This window comes from Dendroctonus ponderosae, unplaced genomic scaffold, assembly GCF_020466585.1.
Source record: "Dendroctonus ponderosae isolate FM_Combo_2020 unplaced genomic scaffold, Dpon_F_20191213v2 Dpon_F_20191213_3, whole genome shotgun sequence".
NCBI classification, from domain to species: Eukaryota; Metazoa; Arthropoda; class Insecta; order Coleoptera; family Curculionidae; genus Dendroctonus; species Dendroctonus ponderosae.
The window spans coordinates 5655180-5678904 of record NW_026018508.1 but is presented as its reverse complement, the minus strand read 5'-3'; the positions used below and the strand labels follow the sequence as shown (position 1 = coordinate 5678904).

The 23725-nt window shown below is 32.5% G+C and overlaps 1 protein-coding gene across 3 annotated transcripts in view; it reads right to left on the bottom strand.

Annotated features, from left to right (window-relative positions):
- Positions 1 to 23725, bottom strand: part of LOC109540285 (afadin) — a 153462-nt gene extending 129737 nt beyond the window's left edge. For all 3 annotated transcript variants that reach the window (XM_048665236.1, XM_048665237.1, XM_048665238.1), the window contains exons 1-2: positions 23447 to 23725; positions 2745 to 2869 (exon numbers count right to left, since the gene is read on the bottom strand). In XM_048665236.1, the coding sequence (XP_048521193.1) occupies positions 2745 to 2861 (117 nt within the window). In that variant the 5' untranslated portion in view covers positions 2862 to 2869; positions 23447 to 23725. The remainder of the gene's footprint in view (positions 1 to 2744; positions 2870 to 23446) is intronic.

Below are 23725 nucleotides of genomic sequence, written 5' to 3'. Positions count from 1 at the left end.
GGAGGACCGCCAGGGGTATATTTTAAAATAATTTTCTAAACTATTTATTTCTACAGGGTGTCCCAATTACTAGATTGTATCCAAAGTTGCCTTTTTTCATGGAATAATCTGTAGGTTATTAAGGTTTATTTCACATGAAGGTTATGGTTTCTGAGATATTTGGAGTTCTGTGAAAAAAAATACTTTCTTCTAAAGTTTAACTCCATAAATTATTTTTATACTAGGCGATAAAAAATATGTCATTTTAAATAGGATCCATTTTTGGATAAGAAAAATTAAGCTAAATCCTCATGTTTTCATCCCAGGAATATGTAGCAGAATTTTGTACCGACATATTACAGACAACCTGAATATGACATCAAATTGGATATTTTGTATAATATTATAAACACACACACATGTTTTGAGCGCATAAAAAATAGTTTTATTCATGCTGATAAGATGTGCATTCGTATAAAAATAAAGTCCTGCTACAAAAATTAAGATCATTTTTCATTATTTAACTAGCGTTGTTGGGCTTTCAACCATGTCAACAACAAATCCTTTCTTTACTTACTGGACTGATAATTTCGCTACGTACTTTGAAATTCAATATGCCGACACACCTGGACAGGTTATCGCTATTTTCCTTGTAGTGAATTTCGTGGTATCCGGTTAAACAGATATATTTACAAGTCAGTTTCCTTGTAAGAATTATATATTTCTTTAATAGCCGCATTAAAATTATGTCACACGCCAACTGTAAAATTGACAACAAATTTAAGTTTAAAAAAATTAAGTAAACAATGATCAGTTAGACCTGAGAGAATTATTTTTTTGTACTGTGATTTTTTAAATATATTTTCTATCGCGCCAGTATAAGAAAAGTAAAGAAAATATTTGTAATTTGTTACACTAAGGTTTTATTGCAAACTGAAAATGCTCATATCCCAATGGTCTTCCCCTTGTGTCGTCAAATATAAACTAAGCTTGAACGACGATACATAGGGTTCGATTGAAAAAAAAATGTATGGGCCATGGGGTTCTTTACTTCTCTGAAGAAACAATTTTTATGATTTAAATACCAAAATGACCGGTATAAACTGTATTCTAGGCAAAGCTTCCGCTACACAAGAATACTAAAACCAGCATGTTTAAACCAATATCAAATAAATAAATTATTACTAAATCTGACACAACGTTTGATTTGTAATGTAATTAATCAGTAATTTTTTTTACTTCTTCAATAAAAATGAAGAAAATGTATGTTTTTTATATAAATTCAGTCGGTTGGCTCTTGCTTGTTACGATATTGATTGATCATGTGTCTTGATTTGTATTATAATCGAGTAAATACAGTTTAAATATTTAGTTACATAAGCGTACTACTTCAAGAGGGTAATAAAAGCAATGGGAATTACTACATGTATGTAGGTTATAGTAGCTCTATAACATTTGGATAAGAAATTCGTTCTTTAAAGAAAAAAAAATTGTTTCGTAATAAAGAAGTGAGAAAATTCGGCCTTTGCCAATACCCAACTGAACCATCACGGAAAACCAGTTGGAAAAATAAACATGCTTGGCTGTATTGTTCTCCTCGCCTTCTCCAGGTAAAAACTTATCAATCGGAAGATTTTAAGCCCACTCTCACTTCATCGGTAAACAGGACTGGTCTTCCAGCTCCCAGTCAACATATTCTGGAAGTTCTGGGACAAACTTACGCCTGTTTATCGGCTATGGTTATTAAAGCACTTTTTGCTACACGGTTAAGTGTTCGAACGCGGATTCTTCATGAAAAATAAACACTTTTTCCTCTTCGAGATACAGTGTCAAAAATGTAATTTAAACATGTTTTTTTACATTTTAGTAATAACGTTTACTTTAGTAATAACGTACTTTACTATACTCATTTTTTTTGCTATTTTTTACACAAACTTTATCAAGTCATCCAGCCGCATTATTCGCAATAGGTACAATTTCGGGCGTTTCAGTGATTAAAATTAGTTATAGAATTCAGAAGTCACTTAACTTTGAAGAAAACAGCCCACAAGTTGGAAAACGCAACAAAATTAAATTGAAACAGTACCGTATTTGCTGAGAACAATTGTAATATTGGAAATGGCACCAAACAAGTACATTTAGTTTGGAATGGTTAAAAAAATTAGCAAAAACAATATCTAGGGTACAAAGTTACGTTATTTATCAGCCAATTTTCTCCCTATGTGTATCATCATTTCATAAAATTAATTAAAATAATTCTCGCACACCCAGGTCTTAATGAGTAAGTCATAGCAAAAACACAGTCAAGTAAGTTATTTTCCTATCTGGCGAATAGTCCGATTCTGATTAAGACTCTCCAATTAGTCGTCTCAAGCAGTCTCAAAACAAGTTTCTAACTAAATGAGGTTTTCATCAACTAATCGAAATGTTAGTAAGAATTCGTTTGATTGTGTGCGGTGTTTCTCCAAAAACAATAATCCTGATTTCGAAAATTGTGGGAAAATAACTAACATTTGCAATAGTGTCACATTCATTCAGTAGTTACTTTCGCAGGTTTTAACCAAAACAACCCAAACTAGAGAAAATAAATAGTCAATCTTGAAAAACTATTGTCACAACTTCAGACGGATTTTTACATTTATCTGAATGAGATGATACGGACAAAACAGTCCAAAAGAGCAATGAAAACACGAGTTTGCCTGTTCGAACTAAATGGTAAGTTGCGTACTGACAGGCGAATGTTTAATTAATAATGTATTACTTACCTCATTGGGTTCGGACAGCTCAAACAAGTCAAGTCTGTTGGCGTTCCATTGGTTGATGACATTTCGCAGGGCCTCTCTCTCGAGGGCCCTGCGATCGCTGGATGTGCTGTCGATCATCTAGGGCCCTAAAACAAAGTAAAAAAATTCAAGCCTCATATGCGGCAATTATCAAGTTTTCTTCGAAACATCAAGGGCAAAATTTAAATAATTTATGAAGTTTTGCTTAAAAGCTTTGGAACAAAACATCACATCAGTTTAAAAATTTGCCGGGTAGTACGGAAGTTTACGAAATGTCGATGTCCTGTCGTGGGAAACGCAGTCTATTGTGACGGATCGTCGACTTTAACTATTATATCATGGAAAATATCAAACAGGTGGTAAAACGCTTCATTATTCTTTAACAAGAACGCAGAAAATACCTATGGATTTAGACAAAATGGTCGGATATCCTTGCCATGTCCTTAAAACTGACAATAAGCTAAATGAAGACTTGGTTCCTCATGGTTTTCTTAATGTTCACAAACAATGGCGACAAAGTTAATGAATAAAATTACAGTTTGGGTGTTGCATCTTAGTATGATAAATTGAGGTTTTGGCTAATATATGCGGTATTTTGCATAAAAAACAGGGGCAAAAAGTCAAAATGGAATTTAGTAATGAATTAAATACAATGATTTGACCGAACAAAAAATGTAATTCTTTAAATCTGATTTTGCTTGATCAAGTTTCAATAATATTCCATGTAAATGTCATTTTATTTGTTGATATTTTCATTGTACTATTATTAATATTCGTTTAGCAAACAATGTCGTCTTTGCAGTTTTGTTTTCACATCTAATGCTATTTGGGAGGAATAACTAAACAAATATACGAGTACATCGTGAGCAAAACAACTGATCGAATATTTTTGAAAAACGAGTCCTGTCGACTTTATTTTTATTTTTACATATTTTGAAAGTTTGGATTACTGTACAAGATTGCCCCAGAAGACGCCACTTACATCGACTTTAAATTTTAAAGATACCCTAAATTTTTATCTATTTTTGAATTCTACTAAGATTTTCAATATTTTCATATAAGTACAATTTTCAAGTATTCTTCGGATATCACAATTTAAACAAAAAAACGGTTAATTTTATTGCATTAATTAATAAAAAGAAACATACTTAAAATTATTCCCTCAACATAACTGAATAGGTCAAAAGGTAGAAAAAGAATGACCAGCTCGCTTACCCGGTTTGACTCTCCTAGCTTTATTTTTGTGGGGATATTTGAAAAAATGAGGGAACAGTAACATCGATTGTTGTTAATCTTATTCATGCCACTTAAATTTCGCTTCGCATTATTGATTAGATTGTGGTTTTTCGAAAACAGCGGAACAAAACAGCAATAAAACATGAAAAATCGTCACAATCTGCAATAGATTTTAAAAATCGATTAAACTTTGGATTATTTTTTAGAAAAAACATGCATAGCACCAATTTGTAAAAATAAAAATATAACCGACAAATCCCAGCTTTTTAAAAAAAATTAAATTGGCATAATAGTTAGAAAAACAATCTCAAACACCACTTGCAGGGTGTTTTGACACCTATTCGATCCTTGTAAATTCCAACCACACCCACTTGAAACTCTAAATTTGTTATCACCGAGCCAGATTGAAAATAAGGTTTTAAAAGTTATTGATCTAAAAACCATCAGCAATAAAAGTCTTCAAGTTTAGAGCCCACAATATTATTCATCAGCAGTTGAAGACTAATATTAGGTAAGTGCTAAGTTTGGGTTTCATAATGTTATCAAATGTAATTTTGAAGTTCTCAATCTAAATAAATAGAATATGTACTCAGAAAAAGTGCTGAAAAATATAATATTGACTTTTCCTTGAGTATGAGTTTAACTAATAGTGAAATACACCAGTAAGCTAAAAGACATGGCAGAAATATATAGATCTGCAGATATCAAGGAGATCAAATTCTAAACCAATTATGTATTATTAACACAAGTTGCTAAAAATTCTGGAACAATTGCTGCTTATCATTACACAACTTAGTAAATCACACTTTCTCACTCTGTTGATTTGAGTTTTAAATCGATTTAATATTAAGTTTGCTAATAATAATTAACGTTTAAAAAAAAACGTGTTTAAAAAGATAAATTAAATATAACCACCCATGTGGACAATGTTCTATAAACGGGATATCTTCAATCAGTCACACTAAAGTGAGTAATTAGTAATCGTTTACCGTGGAAAAACAAATTTTGTTGCATTCTTGATAACGACTAGAGGCGGTACCGTTTGATTGATACCTCACGATTCGGTCACGGTTCAAAAAAAACGTTACGGAAGCGGCTCAGCTAAACTTTCACTGTTCATTTCAAACTAGGCGATTTTTTTTCTTCTAAACACGTGAATGGGTAAAATTAATATGCATGGAGCCCAGGATATTGGGGTATTCGGGCATTGTTTCGAGCACTGAATGTCGAACTGAAAGTCGAAAGCCATGTTTCAATGATCTGAAAGTTTGGCTAATTGTTGTGAACAATCGCCAATAAAATGCAAAAATGCGTCAAACAATACGTTTTCGTTAATTTAGGTAACAACATCCGATATAAATTGGCAATAAATGCGTATCAATTTTAGGTAAGTAATCAGGTTACACGAAATTAACAAGCGGTTAATTAACTCGGACAAAATCCACTCAACTTACGAGTACAACTTATTGTTGGCAGCAATGTATATGTATTGTTAATTAAAATAATCCAGTTACTCTTTACACCACACCCTCTAGCGTTTCGTCTCTATTAATCCCTGAGGCAGTTTATGAGGGGCTGGGACTCCGCCTTTCATAAATTTTATAGTGAATTTCGCATAAGGTACCTAAGTACAAACTATAAAATTAAAGACACTTTATTTAAACATTATAAGTACTTAACACGTACGGTTTAAATCAGATTTTTCACAAAAAAATTAGAGGCGAAAATTAGTTTAGTTATAGAAAAAGTAGTAATTATATGCTTTTTTGCAACTATCTGAAATATATTGAAGCAAAACCGCTTTGAAGACAACTGAGGGATACCGTTTACTGATGTAATTCCTTTCAATGAGAGAAAAACTCCGTTAAATGAAAGAAACATTTTAGTGCTAGGACAGACATTTAAAACTATTGATGGCTAATTGAAACGCCGAATCAAGTTCTTGCGCATCCTGTTATATAATAGGTATTAGTTAATTAATTCCACCCTGTACATCTTATGCGCGGCAAATCTCGAAAATATTCTCAAAGCGAATGTGTTTTATTAAAGTGTATAACAATTATATATTTTTATTGCGGAATTTGTTTTGTTAAAATGTAGACTTTTTTAAATCTCAAGATTTATTTAAAAATCACTGTTGAGTTCAATCTGTGCATAACTTGAGCCTGCGTTGCACTAATGAAACATTTACTAACTTAGTTATCACTAAATAATTCAAGGTTTAAATGGTAATCAGTAATATGATCATTTTGTGAATCATGAAATGACTCGCCAGCGGCCCAAGTCTGAGTTGCACGTAGAATGTGCAAAAATGAATGGCACTCATAAAAGTAAATTTCGAAAAATACAACTTAGTAAGCAATATTACAAACAGCAATCCGTATTTATCAGCTAAACAAATCTGCATAACGGGATATCTTATCAACCTAAAGGCACAAATTTTATACATAATACATATAGCTATGTTGCATTTATTTGAGATAAAATAAAGAAATAAAAAGAATAAGATAAAAAAGTGAACCAAAATATAAGTGCAAATAATGTAGCGCAGAGATTTTTTATTAATAGTACATAAACTTCTATTTTGTACTTAACAGGAGGTTTAATAACACGGGATTCATCAATACGATTTTTTTAAAACACCAGAACTTCACTTCCAGGGAACAAAATCATATTCGGTACTTAACTATTCTCGTCAATATAAGTAAAAATTATGGGACTTCTTCAAGCTCGAAATCACGAGAGTAGTTTCTAAGCTTCCAATTTTCAGTCCAAATAAAATTTATAAGACAAGTTTGGTCTATTTTTTCTTCGCATCACCGCAGCGGTTATTTTAATTGCCGCAGCGGTTATTTTAATTGCCGTTGCAGTTTTAGTAAATACTTCTGACAAAAGTTGAGAATTATTAAGAGTTACAATTATGAATACCCGTTCCAGATTTCTTAAATTTAAACTCAACAAAAGCAGAACTTCACAAATGAAAGCTTTACAGTTCCAATAATTTATAAACTGTCTTACGTTTGTTTCTATTGTTATTTTTCAAACATTTCAGGTGGGCAAATCGACGGCAATGATACCTACTGAAGTTACTTAGTATTGCACATGTTGGTACAAAAATATAAATTCGGTAAAATAAAACTTGAACAAAGTGAGTAACATTAGCATTGCACCGTATATTGGTGATACGGATATTTCAACAAGCCCGCATTAGGAATTATATTACCAAACGTTCAAATGTTTTAAGAATATGCAATTCCACAAGCCAGAAGAATGCCTTGCTGATAATCGGGGGTAAACACCGTAAGAAATAAAACCGAAAAAAATCTAAGAATTGTAAAAATGCCGTTGCTTGCTATATAAATAAAAGGCAATACCGCAATAAAAATAACCTATTAAACAAGTTTTCTAAAAAGCAGGCGAAGAGAAACTATGGATCATCCTTTTTTTGCAAATGAATTGAATATATTCGGAAAACCAATAAGCCATTTAAAAAAATATTTGTTTTATTGGATTGAATTAGTGCTAATTATTTCAATGTAACAAGTAATATTCCACTCCAATTATGCATATTCTTTACAATAGGAGACTGTGCAGAATATAGGCTCTTGAGACAGCCCATATGATCTTGATAAATTATTTCAAGTTTAACGGTTTTCATACAATGCCACCTCAATATTGGTTTGTATTGAATTAGGTACCCTTCTGGAGAGAGTTAATAATTCGATCAGCCCAGTTCGAAAAGTGAAGACTTAAGTACCGTCAACTTTTATTTCACAACGTTATCAGACGACTATCTACTAAAGATCTGATGCAAGATAATGTTTAACTAGATTGAAAGGAAATCAGCAACTGTTCCAAGCAACTTTTTTGCATTCATCCTCATAAGCACTTTACCTCCAACCTCCACCTTCACCCACTGAACAAAATAATATCGATCAAGCTGCAAAGTAGAGCCAGCAGAATGAAATTAAAATCGTGTAACTGGAGATCACTCCAACAGTGCTGAATCAGCTGAAACTAAAACAATAAAGTACTCTACGTTGGTAATATAATCCGGGCTTTTTTTCAACATGAATAGAGAACCCGCATTACATTATTTTTGATTGAGTGTCTGTGTATAATTGGTCAAACTTTATTCTAAATTCCTTTAAGAAAGCAAAAAGCGAATATAGCTCACATGTACAAAATAAACAGGCACATTTTCTTGCGATAAAATACTAACTCATTTATCACCACTTTATGATAATTTAAATCTATTCTTTTCTGTTTGGTAAAACTGGCAATTTGTCCTGACTACTTTAACAATGTTTTTGCAACTAATGGACCGAAATGAAAAATGTTTAAGCAAAAATATTAATTGGGTATGAAACATGTTACACTAAATGTGCGTTGTTTTCAGCAAGAAGAAACATTCGCTTACTTTTTATTTCCAACAATTTCGCTAATTATAGTTATGCCTAAATAGCAAGTAACCAAAGCGTTCCTGCGAAATAAAGAAACTTCCTGTCGTTGACACAGATATGCCTGTAGCAGTGTACAATTAAGAACTAATGGATCTAAAAACATGACTAGAAATGAGCGGAAATGATCTCGAAGAGTAAAAGGCAGAATCGTTTAAAATGGAATTAGAATCATAACACATCTTAGTGCTTTGGAGATAAAACGCTGTAATAACCGTCCAATAATATTTTAATAGCAATAAATCGCAATAGGAGCAGCATTCAAAAATGCTTCAAAACATCCTATTGTTTTTGGGCATTCTACGTTAATTAGGATAACATTCCCATGATTGTACCGTATAGCATACAAGTATTGTGTGATTTTTCTTGAACAGTTTAGTCTGTTTTACGAGATATATTATTTTGTCTGAAATATTCTCGTACTTTATGGAAACCCCATTTTTTCTTTCCAATTAAATTTTTACACACATCTGACCCGAATCCAACTGTATTTAACACAGTTATTAAATAGTTTTATTTACGCCCGTGCTTCATTCTATCGACTTTACCTAAATATGCACCGTTGTTGTATTCCAAGTTGAGTTAATTTGCGTGTGGCTTTAAGTTTTCAATTTAAGCTGTTTGAATTCAAAGATCCGTTGAGATCACAACAGAATCAAATTGAAAGGAAAAGGAAGTTAGAATTGATATTTTAAGTTAGTAGCAAAATATATATTTAATTATTAGACTAATATCTGAATCTATTATAAGAAAATTAATCTTTGTTAGAATATTTATTAGTATTACACAATAGTGCGCAGTTATATGTTGCATTATTTATAATCACCATGCAAGGTCTAGCTGGCAATTCCTTATTTAGATTAACATTTAAATTGAACTTTTTGAAAACGAGTCAGATATCAGGATTAAATTTCAAATCAGTCCGTGTAAAATGAATTAACTGTGAATCAATTTGAGCGTAAATTCTAGCACGTTTTATCGAGATCTTAAATTATTCTCAAACTTCAAGTCAGGTCCATAACATAAAATTTTTAAAACTTATCTGTTTCTCGTCATAAATGATACAGGATAGAATTTCAAGTGCCACTAAAAGGGCCAACCACTTCACAGGCATGTGTGAGACTATCGGAATAAGAATGTTTGAAATATACCTACCTATTCAAGACGATGGGTTATAGCATAAGGACAAACATGAAAATTATTTAATGTTAAAGACGAAACTGAGATTGCTCATTCGTTGGAACAGCACTGGACTGAAAATTTGTAACTATTCCAAATATGTATGTAGAAGTAGTTTTATTGTTTCAAAACTTTTACATGGGTATTTTGCCTCAAAATGTTTTCGACTTTTTGAGACGCAGCATTTCCACACGCGTTTTATTTCAAAACGGTAACGCGGTTTTATTTCTTAATAAAGAACGAATTCTTTCAATCAAGAAACTCACATCGCAGTGTGTCGTACCACACACTTTAGCTCAAGGTGTAAGTGAAAATTTCAATAAGTTAGTAAATTAATTTAGGACAGTTACCTTGACGTTTTGATAGTAAATCTGCTATCGCTCCCAAAGAAATTTGAAAAAATATATTAAGTACTAGATTATTAAATAAAGACAATTGAGTATGTAAAATATTCCCGCTAAATATTTCGCTTTTTACAAAATGCTAAAATGTTTTTGAATTTGAAAAAAAAATCTGAATACAAAGTTGTAAAAAGCCAAATATTGAAAGGAAATCTTTTACAGATTTGCATTCAATTATCTTTATTTGACAATCTACTAACATACTCATTTTTCTCGATCTTTTGATAACGATAGCAACTTTACGATCGAAGGTTCTAAAAATATAAATCTTCCTCAACTATATTACTATAGAACATGTCTAATTTTACTTCTATTGAAAGTGTTTGAATCCCATTAAAGGTTAATCAATAGCTATCGGTTAATTAACAGTTTGTCAAGTCAAGCAACTAAAATACGACAAATTGACCTTAACTTTTCATATAAAAATATCGAAGACCTTATGTAAACTAATATGCTTTTATATATATATAAACTACTATATGCTAAACTACTTTTATATCAATCGAATAATGATAAGTTTTATTTGGTGAAGATGGAGTTAAGCTTGTGTACGTGGATATAAACCCTAATTAATTGATTCATTACTTAAAAGCATTTACATTTATTGCAACCCCAAAAAACGTTTTTTAATATGATTATATGTACACATAGCAAATTAATACAACGCAAATAATAAATAAAATCAACCAAATTCAGTAAGTATAAATTTGCTTAAATGTATACATAGGTACATACATATTAAGTATTCTGAAATTCATTTTTTTGTGCTAATTTATTAAAAAGCGACTACTATTTGACTCATATTGAACTAAATTGCAACCGCTGAAAGTAAATTTTTACTTGTCATTAATACGGGAAGAAGGAAGCAATTTCATTATTATGAATCAACATTGAGTCACTGGATGAGCATTCTTGAAGTACGAGTGAGTATTTTCAACCGCAAAATGCCCAGCACGAAGGCTCATACATGAAACTAATCTGTTATAATCTAAAAGTTAGTATGAAGCAACGATTTCTTAGAATGATGGTATTACGATACTAATAAAGCCGTGACAGATTATTAACCGAGGAAAACTCCTAACAATGTTAATAAACAGATAAATTGCTCTTTAAATTGTTCCTAACCCCGACCGCGCGGCTTTATTCATTTTGTGTTCCTAATTTAATTTGTAGATGAATCAACAGAACAGAAGTTACTAAAGGGAAGTCATGGTGAAATGGCGAAAACATGCGAAACAGTGAGGGGAAATAAGGATCCAGATTTTATTAAATACGAGGGTAAAATGCAGAAGAAAGTTACTTATTGATTTTGATAAAATCTAACTTGCTTCAACTCTCTAAAATTGCTTCAATTTTAATTAAGTCACATGGCTACACTAATCAACGAAGAAATTATGTAATCAACTTGCTCATTAATAACCATTAAAATTATATTTATCCATTGCCAATTAAAATCGGCAGATAAAAAGTAAATGTCAAGTTCTATGTGAAGAAAATGCAAGACAATAAACAGAAAAATTAACCTGGTGATAAGTTAACCGACTAAATCAATCATCAAACACATTATATAATCTAAATTGCACTTAAATAACATTCCTCCAATGCCGATTAAAGTCGAGTACAATAAAATTCAGCTGTAGGATAAATGCCAAGTTCTATGTTAACAAAATGCAATTAAGTAACTCGACGATTGATTACATGGAAAGATGAATTATGTTTGTTAAAATTATGACAAATGCATTTGCTTCTGTACGTCCAGTGGTCGAAATGTTTGCGAAAAAGTGATGAGTGTATTTTTTATTTAAAAGAACACAATGTTAATTTAAGTTGTGCTTACTGGATTTATTGCAACGGATCTGATTTTATAATAGAAGAACACGAGGAAAAATATCCGAAACTGGTGCTTGGATTTATAATAAAATATAGGTACTATAATTATGGCTTGTTTTGATTAATTATTATTAAATTTAATTAAAGGACACTGACAAAATTTACTTAATCCAATTGGCATGAAACGGTATCAGACAGGTATGCTTTGTCCCCAAAGGTTAATACACTTTTTCTTTGTTACTGATTTTATGGCAAATTATATCATTACCTCTATACGCAATTAAATTGAAAAATAGCTGCTGTTTCAGCAGGTATTTAATACAACCCAAATTTATTGAATTGATCAGTTTAATAAAAACCGGAACTGTTCAAAAAAATTGCTTTAGCGATTTGGAATCAGGTACTATCAAATTATTTCAGTACTTGCACAGTATTTTATACCTTAATGGAAGTAACTTATTGCAAATACTCCACACTATTAATAAGGAACTATACAAATGAAAAATAAAGTGAGTAGCAATTAATGTGTGACATGGAAAGCTATATGGAAAATTAAAACGCATTTCACTTGCTTGATAATCAGTCCGATCACATTATGTCAACAAACCGGGTGTCCAAAAATTTGAAAACTGCAAAACATGTTTCTAACATTGAAACTACCCCAAACTGTAAGGCATAGTTTAGTTGGCACTAACTAGCACGGATTATTGAATTTATATTCCCGAGTTCGACCGTGTGATATCGGAAACGCCATATTTTAATGTGATGTGAAATTCTGAGGACAATAAACAGCAAACTAGAAGTCTTCAACTGAAAAATATGCATTAGTGTTTCAATCGGCAAATAAATAATAATATCCGCATCATTGTACAAACTTAATGTAAAAAGGCCACGAAGCAAAATTCATGTAATTATCGATTGCTCAACTTGGTTTCGTGCAACTAATCTCAATCATTTTTATATACATTCGACTAAGACATTCAGATCTTGAAATGCAGAACTCGGACATATCACGCGAAATACTATTTATCTTTAATATCAGTGAGAAGTATGTTATTTCATTTATTATCCAGCCTATGTGAAGGGAGTGGACAAAGATAACTATTAAATATACAACGTATAATAATTTATTTGCTATAACAGTAAGTGTTATTTTCCACATTTTCATTAAATTATATTGTAGGCACAATACAAAGCTAAAACAATAAGACTTGACCAATCGATGGATAACCAACCATACGTTAAGATGAAAATACCTAATTTATAAAAATATCTCGGAAACAATTTAGTTTTGAAGATACAGGGTGTCCAAGTCGACACACGTCTCTCTATTTGGGTATTAATTTAAACAGGGTGTCCCATAAAAATATAACAAAAAGGTACTTACTGCTGTAAGAAAAAATGTCTGGCTCTTCGACTATTGATTTGACGTTAAGACGCGAAAAAATCGAACGCTTCAATGAAATTTGAAATTTATTTTCGAAACTTTCAGAACACTTTTATGTAAATTTTAGATCGTTCGTACAAAAATCAGCAACCTTCTACCTTTTCTGGCTGTGGAGAAACTTAAATTTGTCGGAATGCGACATACAGGGTGATTCAAAATTGGCGTCAATCCYTTTAGGGGGTGATAGASGCTCCCTTRGGGYGTACGAGAAAAATATAAAATATTGAAWTTTTTTTTTCGAAAMTTTCTAGAAGATMTTAACAGTGATCGATTTTCAACTTTGTTATTAAGCATTATTTTGCAATTGTTCCATGTTTAATTGGCAGCATATTGGAATACKTAAGCATTCAAAAAGAAAAATTACGATCTTTGCTTCAAATTACGAAAATTTTTGATATCAAAAAAGTTCTCTTCYACAATTTTTTGATGAAAAGACACAGCGGCAATGATGTTTTTTGTCATTAACAGATAGTTACAGGTGGATAGCCCTTGCCAATAATAACAATAATTTGTCAAACTGTGACATACTTTGAATTTCCTTTCACGAATTTACAGATATGCGATTAGTTCAGGGGAAATGCTATAGTAACATAGCAAAAGCTGAAAGAACTCACGCCAACAAAGAGCGAGGAGAGTGGTTCCAGGAAGACAGTGGACGACAATCCATTTTTGAGTTCCTGACACAGAGGAACAAGTATAGGACATAATCGAATCAGGGCCTTCCAGGGGGACTCAGAGCACAATAATTGACACTTTCCCAAGCACCAAGTAAATACCGAGGAAGGACTACATTCCTACCACGTTTGTACGATACGCACAGCACACGGAGATACAAATGGAGCAGCAGTTAATTAACTGAATTACGAAAAGCTGCTTAATAAGAGTGGATAATAAGGAGATTACACAGGCACTAGCTTGTTGGAGCATAACCATTCAAATGTTTGGTGTTGTATGGTTTATTTCACAGACTAGTCACTTTATTTATAAATACCAATATTCGAGGTTCTGAGAACAGGGTGACATTTCCTCAACAAATCTTGTTGAATTTACCGTTTATCCTTGTCTATCTTATTGTCACTCTGTATAATTCCATGGTTACCGGAGTTTTAAATAATTACGAAGCAACAGGTATTTGCGCAATGTTAATTAGACAGATTACCTTGAAAAACATTGCTGCCGTATTTCTGATATAGTTTTTTGCAAATTTCTCAGATTTTAATAACCATTAATTTATTTTACTATTTTTTCTGTACTCCTATAACAGCGCCAGACAACACCTCCAGAGGAATGACGCCAATTTTGAATCACCCCGTATTCATATCAATTAATATTGTCTAAAATCTCACAAGTTTGGAAATTATTAAAAAGTTTCTGATGGCATCAGCGATTCGAAACTTTCAAGCAACTATCGAGCGAACATTGCATGATTTAGGACCAAAACCGTCAGATCCTCGCTTTTTAAATCTTGAAGAAAAAAAACGATTTCTTTGTCATAGTAGAATGTCGGTGTTGACTATCTATTTTCAAGTTTTTTTTTCAAATTTATGAAAACAACCGTGAAAATGTTACGAATTTAAAACTTTCAGCGTATATTAAGCTAAACCCGCGCCATTTAATGCAACAATCGCTCACTCTCAAATTCTTTCAATTTATGAGTATTCATAATAAGTGCAGAAATTGATGGAGAATGTCTTGACCCTCAAAAGTTTAAAAATTGATTAAAAAATCCTCAAAGATGGGGTCAATTTCTAACTTTTAGCACATATTAACCAAACATCAGATTGTTGAGTGCAAAATTCTACAACATCCTCCTTGGCTTAGTTTTTTTTGCAACAAAACACAAGTTTGCAAATTCATGGAAACAATCCTGCAGAAATCATCAATTTGAAACTTTTATTAGGCATTCATATAAAGTTGGGCTACTTAATGCAGAAATCAGAGACTTTGTACCTATTCTTTTACTACAACATTCGTACTTAGTTAATATCCGCAGCTGTTAATTGGCTTGAAAACTGAAACATATTTTTGCGCAAAAATATGAATGCTTCAACATCTTCTAAAAATGAATAGATTCCACCTCCAGCCAAGGAAAAAAATTTTTAATTAGTTTTTCTACCAAGATAACAAAAACACGTGATAGCTCCTTTCACACCTAATATCTAAAAAAAACTAGTTTTTAAATGTTGTTTATTAAACTTTTTCGTTTTTACTAGAAGCTTTTATAAAAAATTACGGCCCTGCTACAAAGCACTCACTTAAATCACAAATTACTCATTCGAACTTTTTTTCTAAAGCAAGATAAACTTTTTAGCTTCGTGTAGTTTGTTCCTATTTCTGGATAATTTCATATGGATTCGCATAAAGAAAATAGTTCATGCAACTATTCATCATTGTTCGCAAGCTTTCCTCGTATGGTAACTGATCTGCTTCGATTTTAAGAGTTTTAGGTAACAAGTTTTAAATTTTCAACAAAAAATTGTTTTTGTATATATTTGATTTAACTATATATTTCAAAATTGCTCCTGATGTGTGTATGCGAACCTTTCTTTCACGCGTTTAACTATTTCAATTCAAATTACTATGACAAAATGTTCAAAACTAGCTTTAAAGTTAGTATGTAGTTATCGACGAAAAGTGTGTCATTTCCATTTGAAACGTCTATGAGCTAATTTTGATAAAAATATGTTTTTCTTATTTACAACAACGTGAGAAATGTTGATTCTAGTCCGAAAGACCGTTGCTGAAAAAATGTAGTTTCATAATTAAGACAAAAAAAATGTAAAAAATATAAACTACGTCAAAATACAAAATTTCTCCAAAATATTACTGCTAAGGGTATGAGAAATAGGAAATGATGCTACTGCCTCAATTTCATTTTAATTGGCCACTCATTCTTTGACATGAATTTTTTTTCAGTAAGTATTAAGTACTTATGTACTGTGGTATGAACATATTTTTGTTTTTTCAATATTAAGGTGTTGCTTGGCAATGCTTCAAATATTGTATATTTACCAAACAATTATATTTTTTAAACTTACTTAAATAGTTTAAATGTAATCCCGATAAAATTCCAAACAACAAAATAATTGCCAACGCATGCAGCAATCCAGTTCTAAGCTGCTTTGGATCTGCATATTCAATTGTCCACAAAAAGCACTCTTAAACTACATTTAATGTTTCTGCTCACATTAGATTAATGCAAGTTTTCAACTAAGTTTAATATTTAAAAAAAGTCTATTCTTTAAGTAAATTAATGAAAGTTGTAGTTAAGAGTTAAGATCCTAAAACTGATCGTAAACCTCTTCATGTAATTGCTTAACTTGGTACGTTTGTTGTAATAATAAAAGTCATACTCAGTCCTCTCAACCAGGCGTTTTTCTACTTTCATCTTCGCATACTTTGCATGCCTTGATCGTCTAAACCGCTTAGCATTAGATAACATATCTTATCTACCTATACATATAATTTTTTGCAATGCGTGTAAAGTGTTGGTTTATATATTTTTCACTCTTTGATCTTAAATTTAAAAAAACCTTTATTAAATGATAACAATCAATTGTAAACAGAGAACCGCTTACTCCATTTACACTGCGTAGATTTCAAAAAATACTTTCTCCTAGAGCTATATTTAACAGGTACCATATCTTGGCTGTTTTGCTTTACCCGCCATTTTCAAATAACCAACTGTAATATCAGGACTATTAGGAGACAACTTATTTTTCTACCTGTGACTTGTCTGATACTATATTTGGGGTTTAAGCTTCCATTCTCAAGAAATACAGGTGACCTTCAGGTAAACAACTTCAACTTTCACCTTGCCGTTTTGACTTCGAATTGCAACGACCCTAAAATTCTCAAGCGATGCTTTTGGCTTGAGAATAACCAGACTATGAATAAACTTGCTCAATGAACTTTTATTGAGTTTATTAATTTTAATTTGCGGGGCTTCTTTCAACGATCTATCATTTACAATGCAAGCAGCATTCCATTCTTCTTCCATGAGTCAGATGCGTTTCGAATCCCGCAAGGCTGACGCGAATACATAACACACACCGACCATACATCTACAAGGTGTTTTCAACGTATTTGTTCTTTGCTGGAATCTCTACGGTTTTATCCGAGGATAACATTTAATTTTTCATGTAGTATGTTGATACTTGGAACAATTGAAAATTGATTAAAAAATATACTTTTTTTAGATGTAAGGACGCTTTTAGCAATCCTTCTATATAATTCTGATTAAATTGGGAGAAGCTCCTTTTTGTCCCATAACTTTGCTCCATTACGCTCATTAATAATAAATCTAATAAAAATCTTAATATAAACTCGAGTATTAAATAGTATATTTAATTCATAGTTTTCAGTTGAATTATGAACTTACTTCTGAATAAAACACTTCGCCAATTTCCGGTTTTCAAGAACAATGAATACATTCGCAAGCAATGTCTCAATGAATTCATTTCATAAAAAAATGGCTTATGGTAAATCATAAATTTACTTGGAATAAACGGGTTAAATTTAAATTTTATCAAAAAAGTCGTTTTATTTCTGGTAAGCCACGATTTTCTAAAAAATGTCTGCTTAAAATTGAGACACCTTGTTGGTAAACTAAGATTCAGTTATTTTTCCACTTTGTTTGCTTTAGTTGTTGTGTTATTATCACTATTTTTGTTTAGCACGTCATTCCATGTTCAATGTCATCGTTGTTTCAAAGTAAACGTTACGAGTTATTTTACTATAATCCATTTAAGAGTAAATAGCTAAACCGGTTTTAAAACTTATTCATGTTCGCAATTGGAAAGGCAAACTATGTCTGTCTATTCTATCTGATTCACTACGTTTATTTATTTTGCTGTACTCAATCAACGAGTGGAAGTTTTGTGATTGTTTTCAGTTCCCGACTTGCTGTAAAAAGTTATTTTGAGTCTCATAAGGGTATATGTTTTTTAATTAACTTTCGGTTGAATACAGATTGTATTTTCTCCGGTTTCGTCGGGGACTATTACATGCTGACTGTATTACAAATGGTTATGTTTCTTATTATTTCGTAGGTTATTAACTTCGTTATTAAGTAATAAAAAATAACATAAATACTTTAGTGTATGTTTGCAAACGTAGATTATTTTTTATCACTCTCATCAGTATTGTTTGATTTTTATAGCAATTTACCTCCTGTTGCTATTGGCTTTAGCTTAAACGATTTTAAAATAAACTGTGTTACCGAATTGCCCGCCGATTACTTACATCAAATTTGGTGGTTTAAGACATTATGTAAGCCAAATGATTCCACCCTCTGCGTTCATTAACGGGGTCATCAGTGTATTAGTTCATAACGATTAATTACCCTTTGCACTGATAAATGTTTTGTTTGCAGCTTTCTTACTTTTTACTATTTGCTTTTCTTTTTTACAACAACTTAAGTAATTATAATTTTTTCTTCAATCTTTGGTGACATTGTTTTTCTGGCAAAAGCTGTACATTAATGGACGATATACGCGAACTTTTGTTAATACATTCGCTGAAACTGTAGATTCTTCCAATAATTTGCAAAAAATGTCCGATCTAACCACGTTAAGAATAACTATTTTCCGTTAATATCGCAAAATACATCCATTGACGTACCGAGCAACTGTATGGGAAAATAACAAATTTTAATTCACAATCAAGAGCTTTTGCTGTCATTGCTTGAAACTTTGTTTTGAAAAATTGCTTGAAAAAATGTTATTCTCGACAGACAAAAAGCCGAAAAAGCTCAGCACGCTTTAAAACACCTAATTAATCGAAAAAAAAATTTTGCAGTAAAATGACGTCACTGCCAACTTGGGACAGACTAATTGATTTTTCTTAAAGTTGTAGATACTAATTTGGGTGAGTTTTGATTAGTTTCGGTAAATGTTTTCTGTTTTCCTTCGTTTGGATGGGGTTGGAAGTTATTGGCTTTTTTTAAATAATGTTACGCAGTTATTTCCCCCAAAACATGAATTTGACAACATGCTAATAAGGTATTAATTTTTGTACGTGCAGCATCGGCATGGTGAGAGATGTTAGGACTTCAAAGTAAAATGGCGAGGCCTGCTTTCTTATGGAAAAGGTGCAAGCTTCAATGAGTGAAAAGTGGTGATAAACCGCGTGTTCCCAAGAAACACCGGAGAGAACACACCAAAAAGCAGGAAAAAAGTCCACAAACTTTTGGGTTTTGTCGTGAACTTAATATTTACTTTAATATAGAATTTATTCTATTCTTTAGGATTAGTCTAAAAAGCAATCAAAATGTGCTAAACCAATCGATTTAATAGGTAAGCGCAAATATGTACACATGTAACTCCGGCTGTAGCCTAACTGCTACTGCCAAGCCCGGATAAAGTGTGGAGGGTTCACAGGTCAGGTTAGTACCTGTGGTAAAAAAAGGCCAATACAGCCCACAAAACCACAAGCCAGCCTCGGAACTTGATTGATGAAAACATGACGGCAAAGGCAAGAAAATGGAGGAAGATTTGGAAACGGAATAAACTCAGAGTGGCCAACTGGAACATCATAGAACAACAAAAAGTAGTAACTATGGGAAAACGCACTTCTTAAGCGTTTATGCACCAGAGATAAGTAAGGAGAGACAGGAGAGAGAAAGATTCTATGAAGAACTTCAAACAGTAATGGACAAATAAGGAGAGCACGAGATAATATCCTTATGAGTGACCAAAATGCAAGAATAGGAAATGAACCACTGGATGGCATAATGCAGAGATTTAATGAAAGAACCACAAACGAAGATGGAGATCTACTGAAAATATTATGCGCAAACAACAACAATTTCATCGAACATAAGGTGAAATACAAATTCACATGGCAAAATACAAGAGGACAACAGTCGGTATTAGACTATATTATCACAAACAGAGAGTTCGTACCCCAAACAATATTGGACTTAAGATAATGGCCCCAACTCTGGAAGTGATCATAAGATGGTACTTTGCAAAATGAGACTGAACATCAATCCACCAAACCTAAACAGCAAATAATTAGCAAATTCAATGGCGAATCATTAGAATGACAGTACAAAACATCTGTATGAAGATCGATTAAACCATAAAATACTGCAATGATCAGTGAATACCGAAGTGAGCATAGACCACTAATTGAAAACAATAAAAAATAACATACTAGAAGAGGCCATGGAAGCTATAGGAAAGCGACAAGTAATCAATGCAATCATCAGAACACCATGGTTCACACCGGAACTGAAATAACTAGCTAAACGAAGGAAGAATGCATACATCAAATATACGCGAAATCAAAAACATGAAAACTGGACCAACTATCGAAGAGAAAGAAACTAGGCAAATGTAAAAATAAAGGAACTAAAAGAGACCTATATGGAAGCCAGATAATGCTGAGAAGAAATAAGCTAAAAATAAAAGATACCATACGAACCAATAAAATTACGACAGAACAGTGGGAAACGCACTTTAGGAATCGGAAAGAGGAAGGAATGAAAATGAAATACTGACCCTATTTGAAAAATATAGAACTACTAAGCGAATGGAAGAACTGTATAACAAAACTCATTTTTGAAAAGGGACAGAAAGCACTCGCAGAAAACCATCGTGGAATAACCCTACTTGATAATAAGACTATTCTGGGGCAAATCACCAAAACCGTACGAATAAGAGAAGAACAACAAGGCTTCCGAAAAAACAGATCCACAATAGATGTAATACGCATAGTCTAGCAAATATCTGAAAAATTCCTAGAATTCAATAAACCCGCATACATGTGTTTCATCGATATGACTAAAGCTTTTGAAAGAGTGTGCTTAAAAGATACTCTAAAAATAATGAGGACAAAAGGGCTAAAACACAGACTGCTTAATGTAATACGCGATATAAACACCCAATGTAGAACAAAAATCAGAGTGGGACACATTGCAACAGAAGACATACACGTAAACACATGAATTAGACCGGGAGACTCACTCAGCCCCTCCGTGTTTAATGTGATAATGGATGGAATAATAGAAAATGTTCTCAGAACGGCTGGATACAAAATAGGAAGTACTTATTTGCAGATTACGAAGACAATCTCCAAAGATTACTCCACTTTTTTAACACCAAAGCATAAGAACTAAATATGCTCATCAACATCAAGAAGACTAAATATTTAGTAACATCAAAGGAACCGATAGATCAGCTGGAAATCAACTCCAAGATAGTCAAACAAGTAACCCATTTCAAATATTTGGGAGCAGAGATAACGAGCCATGGAGCCATGTTTGAGAGACATTGTTTAGAATAACAAATACATCAACACGGAAAGCAGAGTCAAGATATATAAAACGGCAGTGACACCTATAATAACATACGCAGCAGAAACAAGACCAGATACAAGCAGAACTTTACAAATGATGAAAACAGTTGAAATGAAGACCTTAGGGAGCACGCAAGGCAAAACTCTTGAAGATAGAGTACGAAGTGAGGACATCAGAATGCAATGCGGGATGCAGAACATAGGAAGATGGGTGAGACGGAGAAGAAGATTCTGGAACAAACATGTAGAAAGAATGGAGGACAACAGACTCGCTAAAAACGCAAAAATGAACAATCCAGTGGGAAGGAGACCGCAGGGAAGACCACCAAAGCGCTGGAGAGAATGCTGGACCTCATCCTCCGGGGAGGACGTGTTGACAATGAGCAGGCATTAGCCTACTATGTATCCATATTAGAAAGAATAAAGAAAAAATATGTACGTAATTTTTTTGAGAAAAAATTACAGGCAACGAACCAAGGATTACAACCAATTAAATTACCATATATACACTCGAAGTACAAAAAGCGAACAAGCCAATTGTTCATGGAAGATAAGGGTAGCTTTTTCGTTTTGCGTCTCCTGAACTGCTAAAAAATTACGGTTAATCAACACCAAAAAGACATACTTTTACAAATTTTGATGTAAGTAAATGAAATCATTTATACGCGAGAAAAAAATGTATAAAAAATCCGTTTTTGCGATTTTGACGGTTTAATTTGAGGTTTAGATTTATTTATTATTTACATCTTTTGCATTTAACGTTTTCCCCTATGAGGTCTTTCGGCACAAATCGCAAAAAAGTCTGCTTAACCCCTACCCATTTTACTATTTTCAGTGTTTTCGCGTCTAAATTTTATTTTATCTTAAAGTTGGACAACATTTTCCACCTGATCCCTGACTATTATTATTTATTTTAAATTATACCTATCAAATATTTTTCGGGACTAGTCTGTAACCCCAAAATGTTACTGATAGTTTTAGGTTGATCCATATGAAAATTGGCTTTCGACTTTTTTGAGCTAATTGTGAAAGAAAATGTATCCACTAGACAACAAAAATTACCGAATGAATCATATTAACGCGAAATTGCGGTTTTTTGAAGTTCTCCTCTATTGCAGAAATTTGATTCACTCGATCATTTTGTAAATTTTTGATACAGACGTTAGTCTCGTCAAAATACACATTGACAGACGGGCAAAAAAACATATGAGTGAGTTAGTTGCCATATAAAGTAGTTTTAAATAGCTATTAAGTTATATGATCGGAATAGGACTACAAAACGATCAAATTAATCAAAATTGCACATAATAGAAACCCACCTGTATCAGTGTGATACTGTGGTTTTAAACTTGGGCTAATTGTATATCGAAATGTGACTACAAAACAATGAAAATTCTCGAATTAATCGACTAGACCCCAAAGTTTCCGTTCGTTCAGCAATGAAATGCAACGGACGAAATACCAGCATTACAAATTCCAGTCAAGCAAACCTCGCCTACAATGGATAAATACCTATTTTGAAAACCCGACTACTATTTGTAATTTCCTTTGTGTCACTCTTGTATACCAGAAATGCGTGAAGAAAATCTTAATAAAAATTAAGTAGGGACCATCGGACGGTTCTGAAATCTGAACTGACCAGCATGGGCATTTAAAAGTCCGCGTGTACGTTTTCGTTGGTGTAAACGCGGCTTTTACCTGTAATCAGGTTCTGCCAGGCAAACTTCTAAAACTAGTGAAAAGTCCCGTTTTCTCGTCAAACACACACACAGGAATGATTCGCACTTAACAGCAAAAGTCGCAGATATAACCCAAACATGCATTAATTACCTGTTGTTTTTCCAGCGTCCAAACAACTGTTTTTGCACTTAATCCATTTATTTACCAACAAAACACACCTTTTCTCGCTTAAATTGCACGTAAAGACAACACTTACAACACCGGTAACGATAACAAGTCCTAGAAGAAGCCTTATAGAAAGTTTAATGCACTTGGGTAAAAGTTTTCCGCGATTTTCGTGTGGAAATGCGCGTGAATTTCCTAACTTGACAAGGTGTAACCGCACGAACAAACGTTTCCTCGAAACTCGAACGACAAATCAAGGTATGC